This window comes from Callospermophilus lateralis, chromosome 6 (assembly GCF_048772815.1).
Source record: "Callospermophilus lateralis isolate mCalLat2 chromosome 6, mCalLat2.hap1, whole genome shotgun sequence".
Classification (NCBI taxonomy): domain Eukaryota; kingdom Metazoa; phylum Chordata; class Mammalia; order Rodentia; family Sciuridae; genus Callospermophilus; species Callospermophilus lateralis.
The window spans coordinates 109,278,581-109,298,882 of record NC_135310.1 but is presented as its reverse complement, the minus strand read 5'-3'; the positions used below and the strand labels follow the sequence as shown (position 1 = coordinate 109,298,882).

The 20,302-nt window shown below is 47.0% G+C and overlaps 1 protein-coding gene across 2 annotated transcripts in view; it reads right to left on the bottom strand.

Annotated features, from left to right (window-relative positions):
* The window catches only part of Clic5 (chloride intracellular channel 5), a 147,066-nt gene that overhangs the window by 26,181 nt on the left and 100,583 nt on the right, over positions 1-20,302 (bottom strand). For both annotated transcript variants that reach the window (XM_076858626.2, XM_076858627.2), the window contains exons 3-4: positions 16,668-16,793; positions 8,449-8,555 (exon numbers count right to left, since the gene is read on the bottom strand). In XM_076858626.2, the coding sequence (XP_076714741.2) occupies positions 8,449-8,555; positions 16,668-16,793 (233 nt within the window). The remainder of the gene's footprint in view (positions 1-8,448; positions 8,556-16,667; positions 16,794-20,302) is intronic.

Sequence of the window (20,302 nt, the reverse complement as noted above, 5' to 3'; positions counted from 1 at the left end):
AGAGGGTGATTGGAAGATGTCTTGAATGGAGCAAGGGGCCAGGGAAGGTACAAGGAAGGCAGCTATGGTTGGTTGGCTTTTGCCAATTTCCTGTGGGCGTCGGGGGCTAAGGAAGGGGGAAAAACAGAGGCAGGATGGCAGAACTGCTCTGCTGATAACCGGCCCAATGCCCTACTTCAGTCACATCCCCATCAAGTGGGAATGAGCAACCGGGTTATGACAGGAGCCCACCCAGCTTCCATCAACAACCCCAGGACTTCTGGGCTATGTGGCCATGACCGTCAATTTTCTCAGCACAAACTCAGGGGTCACTGTTTGCTTCCAGATCCCAGGAACTAGAGTTGCTGATGCAAACCTCAGGAAGTGGGGGGGGGGGACCATATTTGGAAACAGAACAGCGACTGCTCAGAGTCCTGGGTGGTGAATGGCTTTGTGACCAGAGATCAGAAGCAGAGGTAGTGGCCTTGTGTGGACTTAGATTTGAGAGGACTGGGGAGCAGGGGGCTCAGCTCCAATTGTGTGCTTTTCATGTGGGAACAAGTGTCCTGGATTTTCTGGTACGGTACCTATTTCTTACTATTTTATTATTTTTAATGAAGGCAATCTATAGACATCTGATGTTCTACATTTTGGAGATTGTAGCCATTGTGGTTATAACTAACACAGAGAAAACACTAGACATACAGTACTGTGTCCAGCATATCACAGGCACCAAAGAGGGTTTGGAGGACTTCATTTAGGAGTTAGAAGCCCTCTCTTAAGGCAAATATTTTAGAAAGAGTATATCAGGATATCACAGAGCATCCCAGGCTGAACTCAGTACAGCCTCGGGAGCGGGAAGGAGCTAGCGCACCTTTGCAAAGGCACACAGGAGCTCATCAGCTGTGATAAAAAGAGACAGCACAGCTGTACGGACAGAGAGGAGCAGGAAATTGATGCCACAGGCTGAGGGTGCAGCGAGGTTTCGTGGGTCTTCAAGAGAAGATGGGGACAAAAAGTAGCAAGGGTGTCACTCAAAGGCAGGCCAAGGCCAGCGCCTGTGGGGAAGAGAGGGAAAGAGTCACAGAAAGCATGAAGCCATGGGGCCTGGAGTGTACCCCAGCCAGGAAAGGAAGTCACAGAAAGGAGCCAAATAAAATGGAAATAACAGTTGCTCTGCGCCTGCAGCTCAAGTCAGGAATATTTGTTATTCTATTGGGAGGTCGGTTTGTTTTTATCTTCTGGGCGAACCTACTGGGGCCCCATTTTGCTTGTCTGCTTGACAGTTCTGAGCTGCCCTGGTGGCCCGCCATGCACGTCAGGCACTATGGCCGTTGGAGCTGTGGGTCCTGGGTTCACACCCCCAGCTCCGTTTTATGGTCTCCCCATGTTTTTCTTTCTCACTTCCTTCTAGTGGATGTTGCTCTGCTGTGCTGTCCACATCCCTATGAGGAGCCATAAAGCCTCTGGAACAAGTGGGGTATAAATTTAACAGAACGGAGGCCCCCAAGACAGAGGAACACAGAGGTAGAAGTGAGAGAGAAAAGTGGATTTGACAGGGGACGAGAAGAGGGATCTCAAAGGAAACCTTGGAAAACTAAAATCATTCGACTGGGAAGAACACATTCTGTACAGAGATTTGTGGTCCAGGCAGCCGGAGAAACCTGGGAAAGCACAAGCCTGAGACAGCAGATGGTGAGTGGATCGGACACAGGGATTGGGATAGGGATCTTTTAGACCCCTCAACAGAGGAAAAAAGAGTCCCCCAGAAATGCACATGTGCAAAGGATGCAAGATAGCAAGTGAGGACAGAGGAGGAGAAATCCTGGTCTCAGGCTGACACGTACACATTCCCCGCTTCCTCGCAGCCAGAAAGAAAGTGGGACAAAAACACGTGACAATGTGACACTTTTACCAAAAAAAAAGGTGGAGATGCTGGGCAGGAATGTCAACTGTGTCTGAGGGGAATGTGACCCAGGTGGAGGAAATGAAAAGGGACTTCCTAATGAGCTAATAAGCATACAGAATGAAAGCTGTACCTCCCTTCCGTTTGTTAATTGCTTGCAACTTGCCATATGCACCAAACAGGAACTAGAACATGAGAATTGCTAGGACTAAAGAATAAGAAAAAGGAGATCATGAAAAATAAAGTAAAATATATATTATTTTCTTCCTAAATGATGGTAACTAGCTAAAATGAATTTCTTGGAAGCCAAAAGATTTATTTGGCAGAGGGCTTTTTTTTTTTTTTTTTTGCTGGTTTTTTTTTGGAGGGGGGGATGTGGTGATGGTACTACCAAGGACTGGGGATTGAACCCAGGGGTACTTGACCACTGAGCCTCATCTCCGACCCTATTTTGTATTTTATTTAGAGACAGGGTCTCACTGAGTTGCTTAGTGCCTTGCTGTCGCTGAGGCTGGCTTTGAACTCGTGATCCTCCAGTCTCAGCCTCCACAGGCGCTGGGATTACCATGCCTGGCTTGGCAGAGGTTTTGAATAGTCTGTTCTGACTGCAGCTTGAGGATAAGAAATGCAAATCGTAAAGTGAATATTCAGAGGCAGAAGCCTAGATTTTCTTAGCTGATGACAGAGAGTAGAGGGGACAGGCTTTCCCAGGTTCCTCCAGGTGGAAAAGAAACTTCTCCAGGAAGAGAGAGACCCTGGAGCCAGACTGGTGCTGTGTGGTGGGAAGGGAGGAGATGCTGAGCTGCTGTGTTCTGCCCGTCCTGGGCCACCTGGGGTCTCTGGGCCTAGGTGGGACCTCAGAGGAGGGTACAGGAGCAGGGGCTGGAGTCAAGGGGGGTTTCACAGCGAGAGACACTTGCAGAGACAGCGGCGGGACACTCAAAATGAAGGGCCGTGGCACTGCCAAAGGTGGATGCTCAGGCCATTGCTGGACTCTGCCATGTGGTCGGCCCTGCTTCCTTGCTCAGCCGGGGCTCTCTCCAGCTCTGTAGAGTCAGAGCAGTGGGCTGATGCATATGAGAAAGGCAGGCGGAGAAGGATAGCAAGGACAGTTCAGGAACTACTCACAACAGGCAGACGTCTCCTGTGACCTTCTGCACAGTGTTCTACACCAGGGATAAATAACTCCGTTGCCTTTGATAAAAAGCTTTCTTCCTCCATCTTCACGACACCTTTCTCCTTCCTCACCAGCTAGTTGTTCTGAACCTTCCTCTCTGATTCTTCTCCCTCTGCCCTCAAACGTGGAGATCCTGTGTGTTGTTGACTTTAGTGCTCTTCTCATTCACTCATGGCCTTAGTTGTCTAAAGATGTGTGACACCTCAAACCACATGGTCATCCTCAGCCTCTCTGCGGCGATACACCTGTTTGCCCTAGATGACAGCTCGCATTCACAGCTGGCTTCGAAGGTGCTGGTGGACATTATTCCAAGGGAACCTCTATGGTACATACAGGTATTATCCTCATGTCACAGGTGGAGAAGCCGAGGCATAGGAGATCAAAGTCACTTCCCTACAAGAGGCAAAGCTGAAGCTAACCCTGGCAGCCGGCTCCAGTCTGCAGGTCACCCTCAACAGTCACCTGCCTCCGCACATTGGAAATGCAGCCCGTCCAGAGACACCATTCTCTCCCCCTGGGGCCAAATCTGGGGGTGCAAGACCTCAAGTGACAAAAAGATGAAGCAACCTGCCCTCGAAGCGGTGGTCTTGTGACCCCAGCAATGCAAAGTCCAGGCCACGTTTATGTGAAGTGAAGAGCAAATTAGAGAAAGAATTAGAGAAAGGCCTGGAGGCAGCGTAGGGTCACAATGAACCAAGGGGATCTAGATCTGGTGATTACGGAAGGAGGAGGCGGCGCAGGGACGGGTCCCCAAACAGCACAGCAGTTGGACTCAGGACCAAGAGCGATTCTGAGGTGCTGAGGGTGTACAGTCAGGGCCGGCCATGGGCACCAAGAGTGGGGGACACAGGGGGGGTTGAAAAGTGGAAAAGAGGCTGATTGGGTGGGAGATCTGGAAGTGCTGGCTGGGGGGTGAGTGGGAAGGAAGAGCCTTAGCAGTAGTTTTTTTGTTGTTATTGTTATTCTTTTTAGTTATACATGACACTAGAGTCTATATTGATGTATTTATACAGATATGGAGTCTTTCTTATTCTAATTAGGATCCCAGTCTGTGGCTGTACATGATGTGGAGTTTCACTGGACGTGCATTCATATGTGAACATAGGAAAGTTCTGTCCAGTTCATTCCACCGTCTTTCCTATTCCCATCCCCTCTCCCTTCCCTTCATTCCCCTTTGTCTAATCCACTGAATTTCTATTTTGTCTGCCCCCTTAATGTGTGTTAGCATCCGTGCATCAGAAAGACCATTCGACCTTTGGATTGGTGGGATTGGCTTAGTTCACTTAGCGTGATAGTCTCCAGATTCTTCCACTTACTGGCAACTGCCATAATTTCATTCTTCTTTATGGCTGAGTAACACTCCATTTCATGTATACACCACATTTTCTTTATCCATTCATCTATTGAAGGACACCTAGGTTGGTTTCATACCTTAGCTATTATAAACTGAGCCACTATAAACATTGATGTGGCTGCATCACCGTGGTATGCTGATTTTAGGTCCTTTGAGTGATATGGGGCAAATGGTGGTTCCATTCCTAGTTTTTTGAGGAGTCTCCATATTTTAACAGTATTTTTTTTTAATTAAAAACAGTAGTTTTTAGTGATGCACTATGCACATTTGTCCCATTTTTACAATAACAACAATTATTGAATTAGCATTTAATGAATATTTTCTAGGAGCCAGGCACTGTGCTAAAGGATCTACATGCACTGACTTATAAGATGAATGCATCTGCATTATATAGCACAGGGTATGCTCCAAGCCCCCTGCAGGTCCCAGCCCCTCTTTCGGATCTCCATTCCAGCTTTTCCTCATCCTCCCCACAATCCACACCTTGGATATGCTATTAATTGCTTTATTTGGCAGGCGAAGAAATCGAAGGTATCGTTATGTCCATTTTACAGATGCAGAAACAGAGGCTTGGAGGCAATATGCCTCTCAGGCACAATTGTGCAGGTAGAAGGTCTGCAATTCAAACCTGAGGTGGTAACTACATGTTGGCATGTTCTCCAGCCCCCATGGACAGTTGATTCTTTGAGGATAATAACTGTCTCATTCATCTCCACTGCTCTAGAGCCTGGCACACAAGTGCCCTTTAAAATGAGTTCAGACCTTGGCCACTCCCAGCAAGCTGTGTTAGTTGAATGAATAAATGAGTGACTGCAAGTACAAACTATCAGGTAGCTCTTGTGAGTAAGAGCAAGGGGTGGCTCCCACAGGTGAGCTCTGGTTCCGGGAGGTGGGGACTCTGGAGGCCTAGTGGAATGGGAATTTTGAATGGCAGCTCCTATAGCCACCGTGGGAATAAAGGATGATCCACCCCAGAAAACAATGTTACAGTGTTGGCTTTTTTCCTGTTTTTGAGTTGACAGGACAGGAAAAGACCAGGGTAGACACGGGGACTGCATCAGGGAACTCTCTGTTCCGAAGGAAGAAAACAAATTGACATCACAAGAGGGACAATCTGAAGAAAGGATGTTGGAGAATTCGATGTAAAGCTGAAGATCCAGAAAGAGAAATGGCCAAGTGGGGTATGTAGGAAAGTCTGCCAAAGCAGGCTGGGGTGCCCGCTGATGCCCTGGCAGGGATCCGGGGGAGGCTTCTGGCCACAGAGCATCGACATGGCAGAGACGGTTGTGGACGGTCTCCCAGGGTAAGCGTCCTGTGGGTTGGAACCACGGAGACGGCCTGGGCTCCCTTGTAGGACTGTTGCTCTCCCACAGGACCGGCCTCACAGGAGCCATGACTTCTGGTTTGCTAGCATAAGAGCTTTTGGACCCTGTGGATCACAACAGGGGTGCAGGATGGGAAGAAGGCAAAGTCAAGGAGACATGGAGGAGGGGTAAGCGAGCCACAGTGACTGCAGAGGGGGCATCTTGTTCAAAGGAGGAGGAGAGGAATGGTGTCCGGGAGCCAGGCTCTCGGGGAGCAGAAATGTCAGAGCTTTGAAATGTGCAAACAAGTTAGGAGAAGACGGAGTCACAAGGGCAAAACCCGGGACAGAGAAATACAGGGTGAAACAGAAGAAGGGGAACAATGAAAATTGGAGAGTACTGAGTTTATAGGAAACTGATACTCGGTCTTCTGTGGCAACTGTTGCTTTGGCTTTGGGGATAAGAGAACTGTAAATATGGATAATATGCAAATACCATTTATAATTTTAAAAATCTGGGAGTCTCAAATGAGATCATCTTTCTGAGGGCACTCTGACAAGTATGAAGGAAGATGTTTGTGGTCGAGATGAAAGGACGCTGGATGTGGAATCTGAAAACCAGAAGCCAAGAGCCAGCTCTGGGCCTTGGGGAGAGGGCAAGCCATGGGTCCCCTCTTGCTTGCCTCTGGCTCCTCAGCCAGCAAAGTGGCAATAACTCTTCTTTCCCATGATGGCTCTGAGGGCCTCTGAGAATTTGCTAAGGCAGCCACAACAAGTTCACTAACTGGGTGACTTAAAATAGCGAGATTGTCCCCATATGGGTCTGGAGAACAGAGTCAGAAAAAAAATCCAGTGTCAGCAGGTATCCTTCCTGCTTCTTCTAGCTCCTGGCTCAGCATTCCAATCTCTCTTTCTGTCTTTTTTCTTCTCAAGAGGACACCAGTCATTGGATGACCCTCTCTGACATCTTTAACTAGTTACATATGCAAATACCCTATTTCCAAATAAGGTGACAATCTTGTTTGGAATCAGGTCCCAGGTGGACATGAATTTGGAGAAGACACTGACCCACTACAGGATTCAGATAGCAAGGAAGCAAGAGCAGAGTATATTGAAAATATTTGCCACATGCTTCTTCTTGTCCCCTAAGAGGGTCACCCTCCTTCTATGGCCTCTATCTTGTACATCTTATGGCTGCCATTGCTCACAGAGTGTGTTCTAAGCCCCCTGTGAGCCCCAGCCATTCGTCCAGGTCTCTGTTCTGGCTTTTCCTCACCCCTCCCACATTCTCCATGCTGTAGCCTCATCTGATTCTTCCCTATTTTTTTTTTTTCCTGTTACCAGGGATTGAACCCAGGGGCACTTAACCACTGAGCCACATCTCCAGCCCTTATGGTATTTTGTTTAAAGACAGGGTCTCATTGGGTTACTCAGGGCCTCGCTAAATTGCAGAAGCTGGCTTTGAACTTGCAATCCTCCTGCCTCAGCCTCCCAAGCCTTTGGGATTACAGACGTGCATCACCAGGACCAGCTTTCCCCTAATCTTTGACCCAGTTGAACCTGCTTTGAGAAGCTTTCTCAAAGAACCTTAGATAAAGTCTTCTTACTCCAAACTCCTTTGACAGGAATCATATTTTCCTTTCACTGGGCACTGAATTAGCTCTTCTGACCCCTCAATTAAGCCATAATATACCTCTTATTTTCTTATTTGATGTTTTGTGACTTGAGGTCCCTTCCTGCACCAGTCAGGCACAACAGATTGGAAAAGTAACTCTTTCTTCTTCAAACCCCCAGAAACTAACTCTGTGCTTGGCACAATCTAGCCGGTCAGTCACTGTCACTGAGGTATTTAATTCTGATTGTACTGGTCCTGCTCCTGATGACGGTTCTTCGGCTGCCTCTCCTGGCCACGAGGTCAACCCGCCTCCCTCGACCACCTGTCATGGTCCACTCTGCATCTTTTGCTGACTTGTTCACAAAAGGCCACATGATGCTTCCTCTGCTTGCCTTTGAGCTGCACTCCGGGGGTCTGGCTCATTCTCCCATTTGGGGGCAAGGGAGCTCTCCCATCCGTCCTTTGCTTGGTGCAGAACTGCACATGCCCATTCAAATGACTTCAGCTAACCCTTAAAGGACGGGGCCAAATGAGGGATAAAAATTGCTGTGAACTTAAGTGAGGCTCAGACTCCACTAAGAAGGCACCATGTGAGAACCAGGCCCCAGGTTCTGGAGCTGATGGCAGAAAGCAGGGGCCGGATGGGGAAGGGCCAGGCTTTGAGGAATGCCTCCCAGCAGCCTCAGCAGCAGCCGTGAAGGGAGGGTGCAGAGGGCCAACCCTGGCCCCAACCCCATGGCCTCTAAACAACCTCTAAGAAAATTTTCAGGAACCAGACACAAGTGGGGATATGTTCCAATGCAAACACAGGCAGGATCACTCCTGTGGGACAGATACGTAGTACTAAGGACTTTTGGGTGCAATATGCTGTGCCTTAAGGAGAACAGCATCCCTCCCTCCGAGTCAGCAAGAAGACCACTGGCCTTTCCCCTGCACTGGCCAGGTGGCAGGATCTAGGACCTCCCATGGCCCCTGTGTCAAGGGGGATGTTGGGTACGCAGATGACCAACAGCATTGGTTCCAGATGCTTCCTTGGCCTGAGTATCTGACATGTCCATGGGTAAACTGAAGTAAACAGATACCCTCAGCGCTGTGGTGGAAGGGAGTCACTCACCAGCATTATTTTGCTGCTTGGTGTTTTTGATGTAGGCAGAGAACTTGGAGAAGATGTCAATGCCTGCCGTGTTGGACTCCCGGTGTTTCGCAGCCAGTTTGGGGTACCTGGAATGGAAGACGCAGTGTTTTGTGAACCAATGAGATTGGGAACTCTTTTAAGGGTGAAGCCCTGTCACAATGAACAGCATTCTCCTGTTTAGCTATTTGTCTTTTGGAGGTTTACAGCCATCCTGCCGGAGATGGGTGCTCAGCCCTTGTTCACAGTAAGGAAACAAGAGGTTGGTGAGGTGCCGAGTTGCTGGGGGGACACTGTTGGGCAAGGAACCAGACTGCCACTCAGAGGTCTCAGGCCCTGTCCTCATTCTGGGCCCAATGATAAGGCACTGGTGAAAATCCTCTAATCAAAATGACTGGGCTCACCAGGTAGGGTCCCTACATTTCCCCTATCCACACTAAAGGATCTAGCCACTGCCAGGCCTGCCATCATAACCCTACCTGTGCAGAGCACAGAGACGCCTGGCACCCTAGCACTGGAGGCCTTTTCTCCAAAGGAAAATGCCCACAGCCTGCTCCTGAAATGTCCTCCACACATTTACTATTTGCGTACAGTAATAAGATGTGGAACTTACAAGGCCTCATCAGCAGGACATTCATTTTCAAGTGTTTTTATTTCCAGGCACAGAGATAGCTTTACAATGACCCAGTCCCTCTGTTCCTTGAACTATCTTTCATTTTCTTTCTGAAAACAGAAGCATCAAGAGGTGGGCTGTATCTACGACCCTTGGCCTTGAGACAGAACAAGGTAAGACTGCTAGTGTGGGAATATGTGGCTTTGACCCAGTAGCACCATCAACCCGAGGAACTCTAATTTAAAATGATATTTACCAAACACTTGCATGTGGATGGCCAGGCAGGGGTGGAAGGGGATAGGGGACAGTTGCCTGGTGATCCTTTGTGATCTCTGGGTGTATCACTTTTGACTGTAAGCTGGTTGGTTCCTTTATGTCTAAAGAGCGAATTATATGCTTTTTGTTTGGTTTAAATATTTTTAACCAAAACAACTCTTTAAAAATCAGTTCTCCACCCCCCCCCCTCATTTTGCTCCTCAAATGGCTTATTATCTAGGACAGTGCACTCTTGAGGCCATAGGATGTGGCTATTTAATTTCAGAGATATTGCTATTGGAAGAGTCCTCAGAAACTCATCAGATCCAGCTCTTGGCCATCAGGCAGGTATGGAGGGCACTATTTTCCTCATATGACAGTACAGGCAATCGAAGACATAGCAGTTCTTTATGGAGGGGCGTGGAGAACTTGGTTTCCCTGCCCTGGAGCAGTGGCCCTCACACTTGATCATTGTGCTGCTCTGACAACAGTAAAAACTAACTTGCACTGAGAGCCTACTATATGCTGGGTGCAGTTCTGATCCTTTATATGTATCCACCAGTCATTCCTCATAAGAATCCTATTGGAACAATTGTTAACTTTTTTCCCACATGAAGAAACTGGAAGTTTTAGCAATTTGCCTGAGGTCATGTGGCTAGTTGGCAGTGCCAGGATCTCAACCCAGGCAGTTTTGCTGTGGAAGTCTAGTTCCTAACTTCCATGTTCTGTGGGCCTTTATCCACTAAGGCACTTAAGGCTGGGCTGAGCACAGCAGTGAACTCTCCCCATCCTCCAGAAGAGGGCGCTCTGCACAGTCCGCATCTGCCTGTGTTCCTTGGTATCCAGTACCATACCGGGAATTTTCTGATTCTTCGGCTGTGGCTGAGGGCATGAAGCAAACTTTCCTGCAAGATGCTGGATAATCTGCTAAGATGTGGCAATTGTCATTATTGGCCTTCTTACATAGAATCCAGCTTGTTATTAGAATTGATAGATTTAAATTATTAAGGGCTGTTTGTCACTGATGATCTAAAGAGAAAATGCATTTCAGTGGACAGCCTGTTCGGGTGTATTTTGTTTTGCTCTATGTCATCATTTAGTGAAAATCCAATACTCTGACCATGTCTTCATAACCAGGGTAGACTGAAAGGGACATGTGGTACCAAACCCGAGATGGGCAAAAAAGGACCCATATTCAGGGGGGGGCCCTGGCCATGTCATCCGCTTCCTGAGCACTATGATTCATTGAGACTTTACTGTATAGTATCATGTTTCATTTGCAGTTCATTCTTGTGGAAAAGGAGTCTCCAAAATGTTAATCTCACAGATTAAAGTGACAAGACCTGAGGAGCTTCTCTGTGGGATAAGTATATTCATATTTCTCCCTTATTCCAAATATGCAAAGGAAGGGCTACAAAGTTTCTTCTGTTTCTCTAAAAGACTAGCAACCCCTGTTTCATTCACAGAAACACCTTTGAAATAACAGTATGTTGGAGTCTGATGACAATTAATAAAAGGATTAATTTCTCTTAATTAGGGGTTAGAAAAATACAGCTCATGGCCCCTATTTGTGCATGGTCTTTGAGATAACAATGGATCTGACATTTTTAGGTTTTTTTTTCTTCTTCTTCTTCTTTTGGGTACTGGGGATTGAACTCAGGGGGCACTGAACCACTGAGCCATATCCCCAGCCATATTTTGTATTTTATTACAGACAGGGTCTCACTGAGTGGCTTAGTGCCTCACTAAATTGGCGAGGCCGGCTTTGAACTCACGATCCTCCTGCCTCCACCTCTGGAGCTGCTGGGATTACAGGTGTGTGTCATCCCACCCAGGTGGATCTTACATTTTTAAATGGTTGAAAAAAAATCAAATAAAGATACCACTCTGTATTGTGTGAAAATAATGATAAGTTTGAATTTCATTGCTAGCAAGTAAAATTTTACTGGCACACAACCCAGCCCATTCATTGACATATCAGCCAAGGCAGCTTTCATGGTACAACAGCAGAGTGGAGGCAGAGCCCTGTGGCCCACAAAGCCAAAAATATTTAGTGTCTTGCATTTTACTGATGGTTTGTTGGCCTTGGCCTCACTGAAGAAAATTTATCTCGCTGTTGTTTGTAAGATCTTATTCCAAATGCACTCATCTTATATCTGCACTTAAATTTCATTCTAAGTAAAAGAGTTGACCTTTTACAAAAAAAAAAAAAAAAGATAATAATAAATGTTTTTGATAGGGAAAAATGTTTGTTAGTAGCAGCGGAAAAAAATGGTTGCTGATGGTAAGTGCTCCGGCAGGTGGAGTTCCAGATGCCTTCTCACTGACACACAGGTCACTGTGCCATTGAATACAAGAACAGCGTGCACCTGCCAAGGGCCAGGCCCTGTGCCTTGTTTGGGGAACACACTGGAGAAAGAGAGACAGTCCTGATAGAGTGACCTTTGCTGATTCTGGGGTCTCTCCTGGCAGCCTGAGTGCTGGCCCTCCTTCTTCTAAGAAGTAAGATGGGGAAGCACTTCCTGCCTCACCCTTCTCCATTATTCTTGCTTCCTCACTTCACCAAACCCTTACCTGAGAGGCAGGTTCATGGTTCTGACATTTCTGACCCTTGACTCACTCCTGTTTGTCTTGCCTAAGCTGTTTAAGCATCCTATTTAAGATCCTTGGAAAGTCTGGCTTCTTAATTAAAAGGCATTCCTTGGGATCTGTGTTTAAGCCTAAGGTCACTGTTGTCCTTATGACTGCACCTGGGAGGTAGCCACAAAGCAGGTGTGGACTCTCTAAGCTGCCATTTCATGAGCATTTACTCTGTGCCAGGTCCTGGGCTCAGCAGTAGTATCTTTTACAAAAGCTCTATAAAATCAACATCATGGCTCTCAATTTATAGATGTGAAAAACAAAGATCAGAGAGCTTTTCAGTAACTCGCCTGTAGCAGCGACTGCTTATGCTCACTAAACATCCACGTGGTTCTTGGTGCTTTGCAGCCTCCCTCTCTGCGATGCTGGGGTCATGTGACTGGATTTTGGCCAATGCAGTGTGAGTAGAAGTGATGTACACCCCCCCCCCCGCCCCCGCCCCCGCCCCCGCCCCATGGCCCTGACCCTTAAATACACTCAGTGTGATCCCTACAGAAAGAATCTTGGAGACCATATATTCCAAAAGCTACAAGATAGAAGAGGGTCACACTACCCACTCAGACTTGGATCAAGTGGTATATAAAGGGGTATTCTGTTAAACCAGGAAGATTTTGTGGCTCCTTTGTTACTGCAGAACAGCACCACCTAGTGGTACGGATTGGAACTCAAGTCACTGGGACTCCAAAGCCCACCCTCAGTCCCCATGGGCAAGGATGCATGCAGAGATTGTTTCTCTACCCACCAGATGGTAGGAAGAACATTCTTCATTTTTATGGTTATTGGACATTTCTACTTTAAAAAATAAAGAATTCAAAGTGTCTTTTTTTAAAAAAAAATATTTTAGCTGTAGATAAATATAATACCTTTATTTTATTTATTTATATGTGATGCTGAGGATCTACAGTGCCTCATATGTGCTAGGAGAGTACTTTACTGCTGAGTCACAACCCCAGCTCTCAAAGTTGACACAGTTCTGGCTGCTTGCTAGTGGACTGGCTTGATAGCAAGCTCTGTAATCAACTGTTTTAGTTTAGCTTCCTAAATTTATATGGGGCATCCATGCACTGGGACTATTTTCAACAGCAGCCAGCTCTGGGAGAACACCCTGAGAAACCCATGGGACCAGAGAATATGGACTTAATGGGATGTTGGAGACTAGGTAGTGTCACCCCCTTATCTTAGAGAAGAGAAAATAAGGAGGCCCTCGGAGGGAGAGAGGCTTGTCCAAGGTCACACAAGGTCTACAGATGGGAGAGAAGTGGCCACAGTTAGGGCTCCTAACTCTCAGCTCTGGATTCTAGAAATGCTGGCCATCCACAGAGGTGAAAGGCCGGACCAGCACCTCTCCGCAGTGACTCCAGGTCTAATCCCAACACTTCCTTGTTGAGCATTAACTGGGACAACTGACGGAAAGACACGGATGTTAGTCTCATTTAGAAACTTCTTGAGACTTCCTGGATTCCTCATCTGACACCAAATGCTCTATGGGATCAAATGTGACTTTAAAAAAGAAAATGTTGTTGGAGTGTTTGTATATGATTTTCTCCTAAAAAAAAAAAAAAAACACCTAAGGGGGAAAGAAAAGCTCCCACGATGTCTTGGCTTCTGGCAGGTTTTACAAACAGCAGTGTGATGAGAAACACATGGAGAGCAGCCCCGCGGGAACAGTTCTGGGAATTTTGCTGCCCCCTAGAGAACCAGAAGGCCAGACAGCACACTGTTCCAGGGGCCTCAGAACGCAGGTCACCCCACCTCTCAGCATCAGTCAATGTGGAAGCCAGCTGCAGTGGTGGCCTGTGATCGGGCCAGCAGGTACCTCTGCACGGGACTGAGGCACTGGCTTGGTGACATTTGCTAGGGCCTAATGGCAGTACCTGCCCCAGTCTTATAGCTCCAAAGGCATCTGAGGGACACTTCTGGTGGGGAGTGTCCAGAGAGGTCTATGGTCTTGCCAAGAGGACCCTCCCCTTAGCAGCCTTCTAGAGATGTGCATGTAACAGTTTTGAAGTTCTGCTACCTGGGAGTGCCGGATCACTGAGTCGCTAATGTGGCAGGTATGTACTCTGTAAAACTTCCTGCATTTAACTCCAATCCAGGAAATGACCTGGAGGAGAAGCAGCAGCTGTCAGGACAGGTTATGGGCGAGAGAGGAAGGGGGAGAGTGTCCGCATCCAACACCACCTAGCCCTGATGGATCACTGGAAATGGTTGAGAATGGATGAGGAGTCTGACGGTGATTCTCCGCAGAAAGACTGTTCAAAGGTTGTAGGATTCCTAGGGTCTCTGAGCCCCATGGTGGGTGCAGATTGGGAATCCCTGAGCCTGAGAAACATGGGAGAGGTGTAGCCAGATTTGGGGTGGGGAGGAGGTGGGGAGGCTGAATAAAGTGAGTGTGAAGAATAGAAGGCAGGAAGGGATCTGGAGTCTTCCTTTCACAGAGGAGGACTGAGACCCAGAGCAGAGAAGGGGCAGATTCAGGAGGTTATAGCACATCACTGGCAGAGCCCGGAGCCCACCCCAGCTGCACCCCTCCATCCTGACTCTGGCAAAAAATCCAGTGGGACACTCTGTTCTTCACTGCCTCACCCTCCCTGCTGAAGCGGAGGGAAGTTGTCACTTGAGTAGGGACATTACCTCTGAAAGAGAAAACACTAATTCCACCTCAGACTTCCTCTCTGGGCTCATAGGCAAAGTCTAAACTCTACTGAGTTAAATATCATTTGTTTTTTTAAGTAGGATTTGTGTGTGTGTGTGTGTGTGTGTGTGTGTGTATTGGGGAATTCAGGGCCACTCAACCACTGAGCCACATCCCAGCCCTATATTGTATTTTATTTAGAGACAGGGTCTCACTGAGTTGCTCAGTGCCTCACTTTTGCTGAGGCTGGCTTTGAACTTGAGATCCTCCTGCCTCAGCCTCCAGAGCCTCTGAGATCACAGGTGTGAACCGCCGTAATGTAGGATTTTGAACTAGTACTATTAGGCTGAGTCTCATATGGGATGCAACCCACCCCTTCAGGGCACTTCCTACCAAGTGGCTGGCTGGTGTCCTGTTCGGAGACACGTGTGGCTTCAATCTGTGGGGCTGTCCATTTGATTGAATGAATGCACTTACTTGAAGTCTACCCTCAGTGGCTTCCAATGGGCTTGAGGCAATTTTCCGCTCAGTGTGAAAATGAACTGTTCTATTAATATGGGCGACCAAGAAAAAATTTAAGGAAGAACACATCTGACTGTTTAAAGGCTTAATCGGCTGAGAGTTTTCATTTCTCAACAGGAGTTCAGTATATAGGCAACAAGTTACTTAGTCTCTCTGTGCCCAACTGTAAAATGAGGACAGTGATGGCACCTCCCTCCCAGGCTGTGATGACAGTGACAGGAGTGGTAGCAGCCAAGTGCTGTGAATGGCGCTGGCCACTGAGTGCCCTGTGCTGATGAAAAAAAAATGAGGCTTTCAAATTAATACAAGCTGGGCCAGGGACGGTGGTGCACTCCTGTAATCTCAGATACGCAGCAGGCTGAGGCCGGAGCATCCAAGTTGAAGGTCAGTCTCTGCAACTTAGTGCTGTCTCAGAATAGAGAAAAGGGCTGGGGATGTAGCTCAGTGGCAGAGGCTTGCCTGTGTGTGCAAGGCGCCTGGGTTCAATCCTTCGTACCGTCAAATAAATAAATAAAATAAATTCAAGATGACGATTTGAGTTGTCAAACTCCACTTATCTTCCCTACCAAGTAGGTTCTGAACCCTTCCTATTCCTCTTCCCACATTTTACTGCCACTTCTTTGGTCTAGCCCTTTATTCCGTCTCATCTGGACTGTCACCAACTGGTACCTCCTAATTGATTGCTCTACCTCAGCTTTACCACCCCTCTACACTACTACTTCTCCCAGCCCCCAAAGCAAATCTCCCAGTCCTGTGCTGAAGACTTCCAGGGTCTCTCCTGCAGCCAGAAGACCATACCTTACTCTCTATGTAATATTATTTTCCTAATAGTTTTTCAAAGAGTGTGATTGCTCTAATCTCTTCTTGAATGTTCTATAATGAACAAGTCGGACCTCTGATGACTTTTACTCCTGGTTTGAGTCACTGGGGGTCCCTTTCTTGGCTTGTTTTCATTATAGGAGCCTTTCAGCATTTTTGGAATGAGGAGTCAGCTTCTGCTCTCACTTTGAGGTCTTCTGGGCAAAGTGAACTGGAGTGAGGGGACATATGGGTCAAGGGAGGGGTGGTAGCCTTCCCAGGACTCCCCAAATCCCTCTGTGTAGGAGTGACTGACTGCGTCTCTCTTACAGTGATTCCTACTAGTGAGCGCATTTAGTGGAGCTGTGTGTGTGTGTGTGTGTGTGTGTGTTTCTCTTTGTTATTGTTGTTGTTGTTTTGCAGTTCTGAGGGACACTTTGACACTGGGCACCCCCAGCCTGTTATTTTATTTGGACATAGGGCTTTGCTAAGTTGCCGAGGGTGGCTTGAAACTTATTATCCTCCTGCTTCAATCTCTCAAGATGGTGGGATTACAGATGGGTGCCACCAAGTCCAGCTAGTGGGACCATTTTGAGATTGCAGCCTTTGGGGGTCCTACACGCTCTCTTTGAAAAGAGGATCCCGGGCTCTGGACTTGAGTAGCCTTCTTAGGAAATCTGCCTTCCCCCAAGAAGACCCCTGCCCTTTCATTAGCTCCAGAAAGAAACAGCTCATTACTTTTCAGGGGTCAAGGTCTCCTCCAGGAACTCCTCAATCTTATTGACATCTGTCTTCACATCTCCGTTGAAGGTCAGAAAGGGTGGATGGGTTCCAGGGGCTAGGTTGTGCAGGTCGGCTGGCTTTCTGTTGAGAGAACGAGATTCACATGTTGACATACACCAGGAAACTTCCTGTCCTGAGAAACCTAAGATTTATTAGACATTAGCCTCTCTGTGCTATCCCCTATGTCCATCAGCAGAACCAGACCTACAGGGTGGGGCAGGAGAGGCTGAAGAAAGTTCTGAAGTCTTGTGGTGAGACACACAGACCTGTCCAGCGGAAGTCAGTGCCAGAGGAAACCCAGTCAGGATGGAGCTGAGCACTGGAGGAAAAGTGGAGGGAATCAGCCGGGACTGCCTAAATCAGTCCCCTGCTTCAACTGTGGGGGAAGAGGCTGGGCTTTGCCTTCAAAAGTTCCTTCACTTGTTAGTCTGACAAAAATGCGCTTCCACATCATGGGTCACCAGAGAGGCTGAGACTAAGGATTCTGCATCAAGAACCTACTGTGATTGGGTTCTGTTAGCAGATATCTAAGGGAAAGTCTTATAACTCAAAATTCAGGAGGGAAAGGGCCTAGAATTGCGCCTGGCATAAAGGAGGCAGATTTTTTTGAATGGCTACATAAATAAAATAGACATTTTTAATTTAAGAGGGAGATATTTTAACTGCAGAATTAGAAATCAAAGATTGGCCTGAAGTTGATAAAAACTTTCAGCTTTCAATTGAATGTGGAGAGGGCCAGAAAGCAATTGTGTGCAAGAGTGCTTGTACTCCACCAGTCTGCCTTCTGCACTGGTTTAACTTTGGAACTTAATTTGAGCACACACACTTTACGCTTAAAATGTAACGACTGTGATTCTAGTTTTACTGAAAGGTACTTACTTTTCTTGAAATGTTTTAAAAATTCTGTTCAACATCCGGAAATTAAAAGTATCCTATGAATCTGAAATTGTGCCTAATTTTTAAAATTATGAGGGTATTTTGTGTTCTTAAGTTATAAATAATCCATTTTCTAGGTAATGAACTCAATTCAATATTAAGAAGCTTTGCTGGGACCAGTAGGATCTTTGAAGTTAAACATACATATAACAAGCAGCAAATGCACTCCCTAAGAAGAGAGAAGGCCTCTTGCTTGCATGCTTGTAGGATTCTGGTCAGAAACTTAAAGACATCTAAGATAACCAAAGCATCAGTGCACTCCTCCCCTGTGGAAATGAGGGAATGCAAAAGTCCTGAATCATCAGCTGGGTGCGGGTGCGGTGGCCCACACCTGTAATTCCAGCCGCTCAGGACGCTGAAGCAGGAGGATTGTGAATTCAAAGTCAGCCTCAGCAAAAGCGTGGTGCTAAGAAACTCAAAGACACCCTGTCTCTAAATAAAATACAAAACAGGGCTGGAGATGTGGCTCAGTGATTGAGTGCCCCTGAGTTCAAACCCTAATACCCACCCCCAAATGTCCTTTATTATCCAAAGAGGATAGCATTTTAGGTGATAAAGAGGGTGACATCCTGGAACACATCAAATGAGCAAGCGATCATGGATGACCTCTCTGCATGGCCCACTGTGATGCCAAGCATGGCCCTGGTTTGTGCTGGGCAGCATACTGATGGCTGTGAGGAGGGGCGCCCACAGCAGGAAGGAACGTGTGTGACTGGGCTCTGTGCATGTCAACGTTGTGTTCTGTGGCCAAGTGCAAGTGCAAGGCTGGAGCAAAAGGCAGATCAGAGGGGTTGGCAGATCAGCAAAGTGGGGAGAGAGAGGAAGGAAGGAAGAGGAGGAATCATGGCTGGATGGGGAGAGCCACCCCAGATGCTCTCTCAGCAAGCAGCGTTTCTTGTGGGAGTCAGACTGGAAAACATTAGAAGGAGGAACTGTGAAAAAGTAAACAAAGGGGTAGAGGCGTCTGTAATGAAAGAAATTCCTGGCTAAATCAGCTGGGGAGGGGCCCAGAAGAATTTCAATTACAGGGCTCCTCCCTGGTCGCTCCCCACATGCACCCTCTCCAGCTGCGCTGTGGCACTTGGAACTCAGACAATTGGGATGGAAAGTATTTGTAAAATCTGATTTACTTAGTGCCTTTGTTTACTTTGTGTGTGTCCCTCCGTTTAGACAATGAAAGGACATTCTTGACTTGTTCCTTGCTTTCTAGTGCTCACACAGCCAGCCGTGCCAGATTTCAGTTTTCAGTGGTGACCTCTCTGTGGCTTAAAGATACAGGAATTTGTTGTGGTGCTGGTGGAGTTTTCCCCTGGGACGCGAAGGCACCCTGGCCACTGGAGTCTGACACCCTGGGGGGGTTCTAGGGCTGCACTGTCAATGGGATGTTGGTCAGACAGGACCCTCTTGCTTTTCTTGTGGACCTCCTCTGGCATTTACAGTTGAAGTTATACCATTAGCATTGAACGACATGTTGCTGGGTCTAAGGAGTAAGTTATTTTAATGTGTATCATCAGTCTTCTTTTCCTAACTGGATTGCCAGCTCCACGGGGGCAGGTATTGCTAAGAGTAGCCGAGAGGTATGGAGTTTCTGAAATAAGCCAGGTAGAATGCTGAATGCAAATAATTTTTATGGCCTGCCTCATTAGCAGACTCCCATTGATTAAGAAGGCAGTAAAATTTTTCTCTGATGTACAGATGCGGAAACTAAGGCTAGAAGAGTGTAAGGCCACTCAGCCAATAAATGGTGGTGCCAAGATAAGAAATCAGTGTTCTTAGAAAATAATTGTGTGTGTGTGTGTGTGTGTGTGTGTGTGTGTGTGTGCGTGCGCGCGCATATGCCCGCGTACGTGTAGGGGCAGTACAAAAGTTTCCTTATCTGTAACACTAGAGTGGTGACATGCCACATGTCCTGTCTCAAAGGGATGCTGGTGGGACCAGATGTGATCTGAAGGATGCTGGTGGCTCTCTGCCCCATTCTGAGCTCCAACTGAACACATGGGTCCCTCTTAAAGATGACTGTCTATTCTTTCAAACTGTGTGAACGCCTCTGGCTCTTTAATTGTCGCCACAGACACTAACTGCATGGCACATGTGTGTTCCTTTACTCGACAGATGTTAGTTGAGGACCAGTACACAGCTAGTTGCTGTGGCCTGTCCTTGAGGAATTTAAGGTCTCATTTGAAAGAAACGAACTTCATAACTGATGTGTTTTGAAGATCATAAGATTTTTAAAAAATATATTCTTACTTTTTAGTTGTAGTTGGACGCATTACCTTTATTTTATTTATTTTTATGTGGTGTTGAGGATCGAACCCAGGGCCTCGCACATGCTAGGCGTGTGCTCTACTGCTGAGCCACAATCCCAGCCCGATCGTAAGATTTAAATTAAGGACACTGAGATTTTAGTAGCAGTCCTTCCAATCTCTAGTTCTCCTTGAGCAAACCTTCTAACTGTGCCTGTCCCAGTTTCCTTGAATTAAGTGGAGAAACAGTCCTCCTTCACATAATTATATGTGGGTTTTTGTTGTTGTTGTTGTTGTTTGTTTTATGGGAAAGCGCTTCCAGTGTAAAGTATGAGGACTGCAGCTATCATAACTGGGTGAAGCTATCATAATTGCGCTAACTTGAGGCCCAATGCGACCTAGACAACAGGT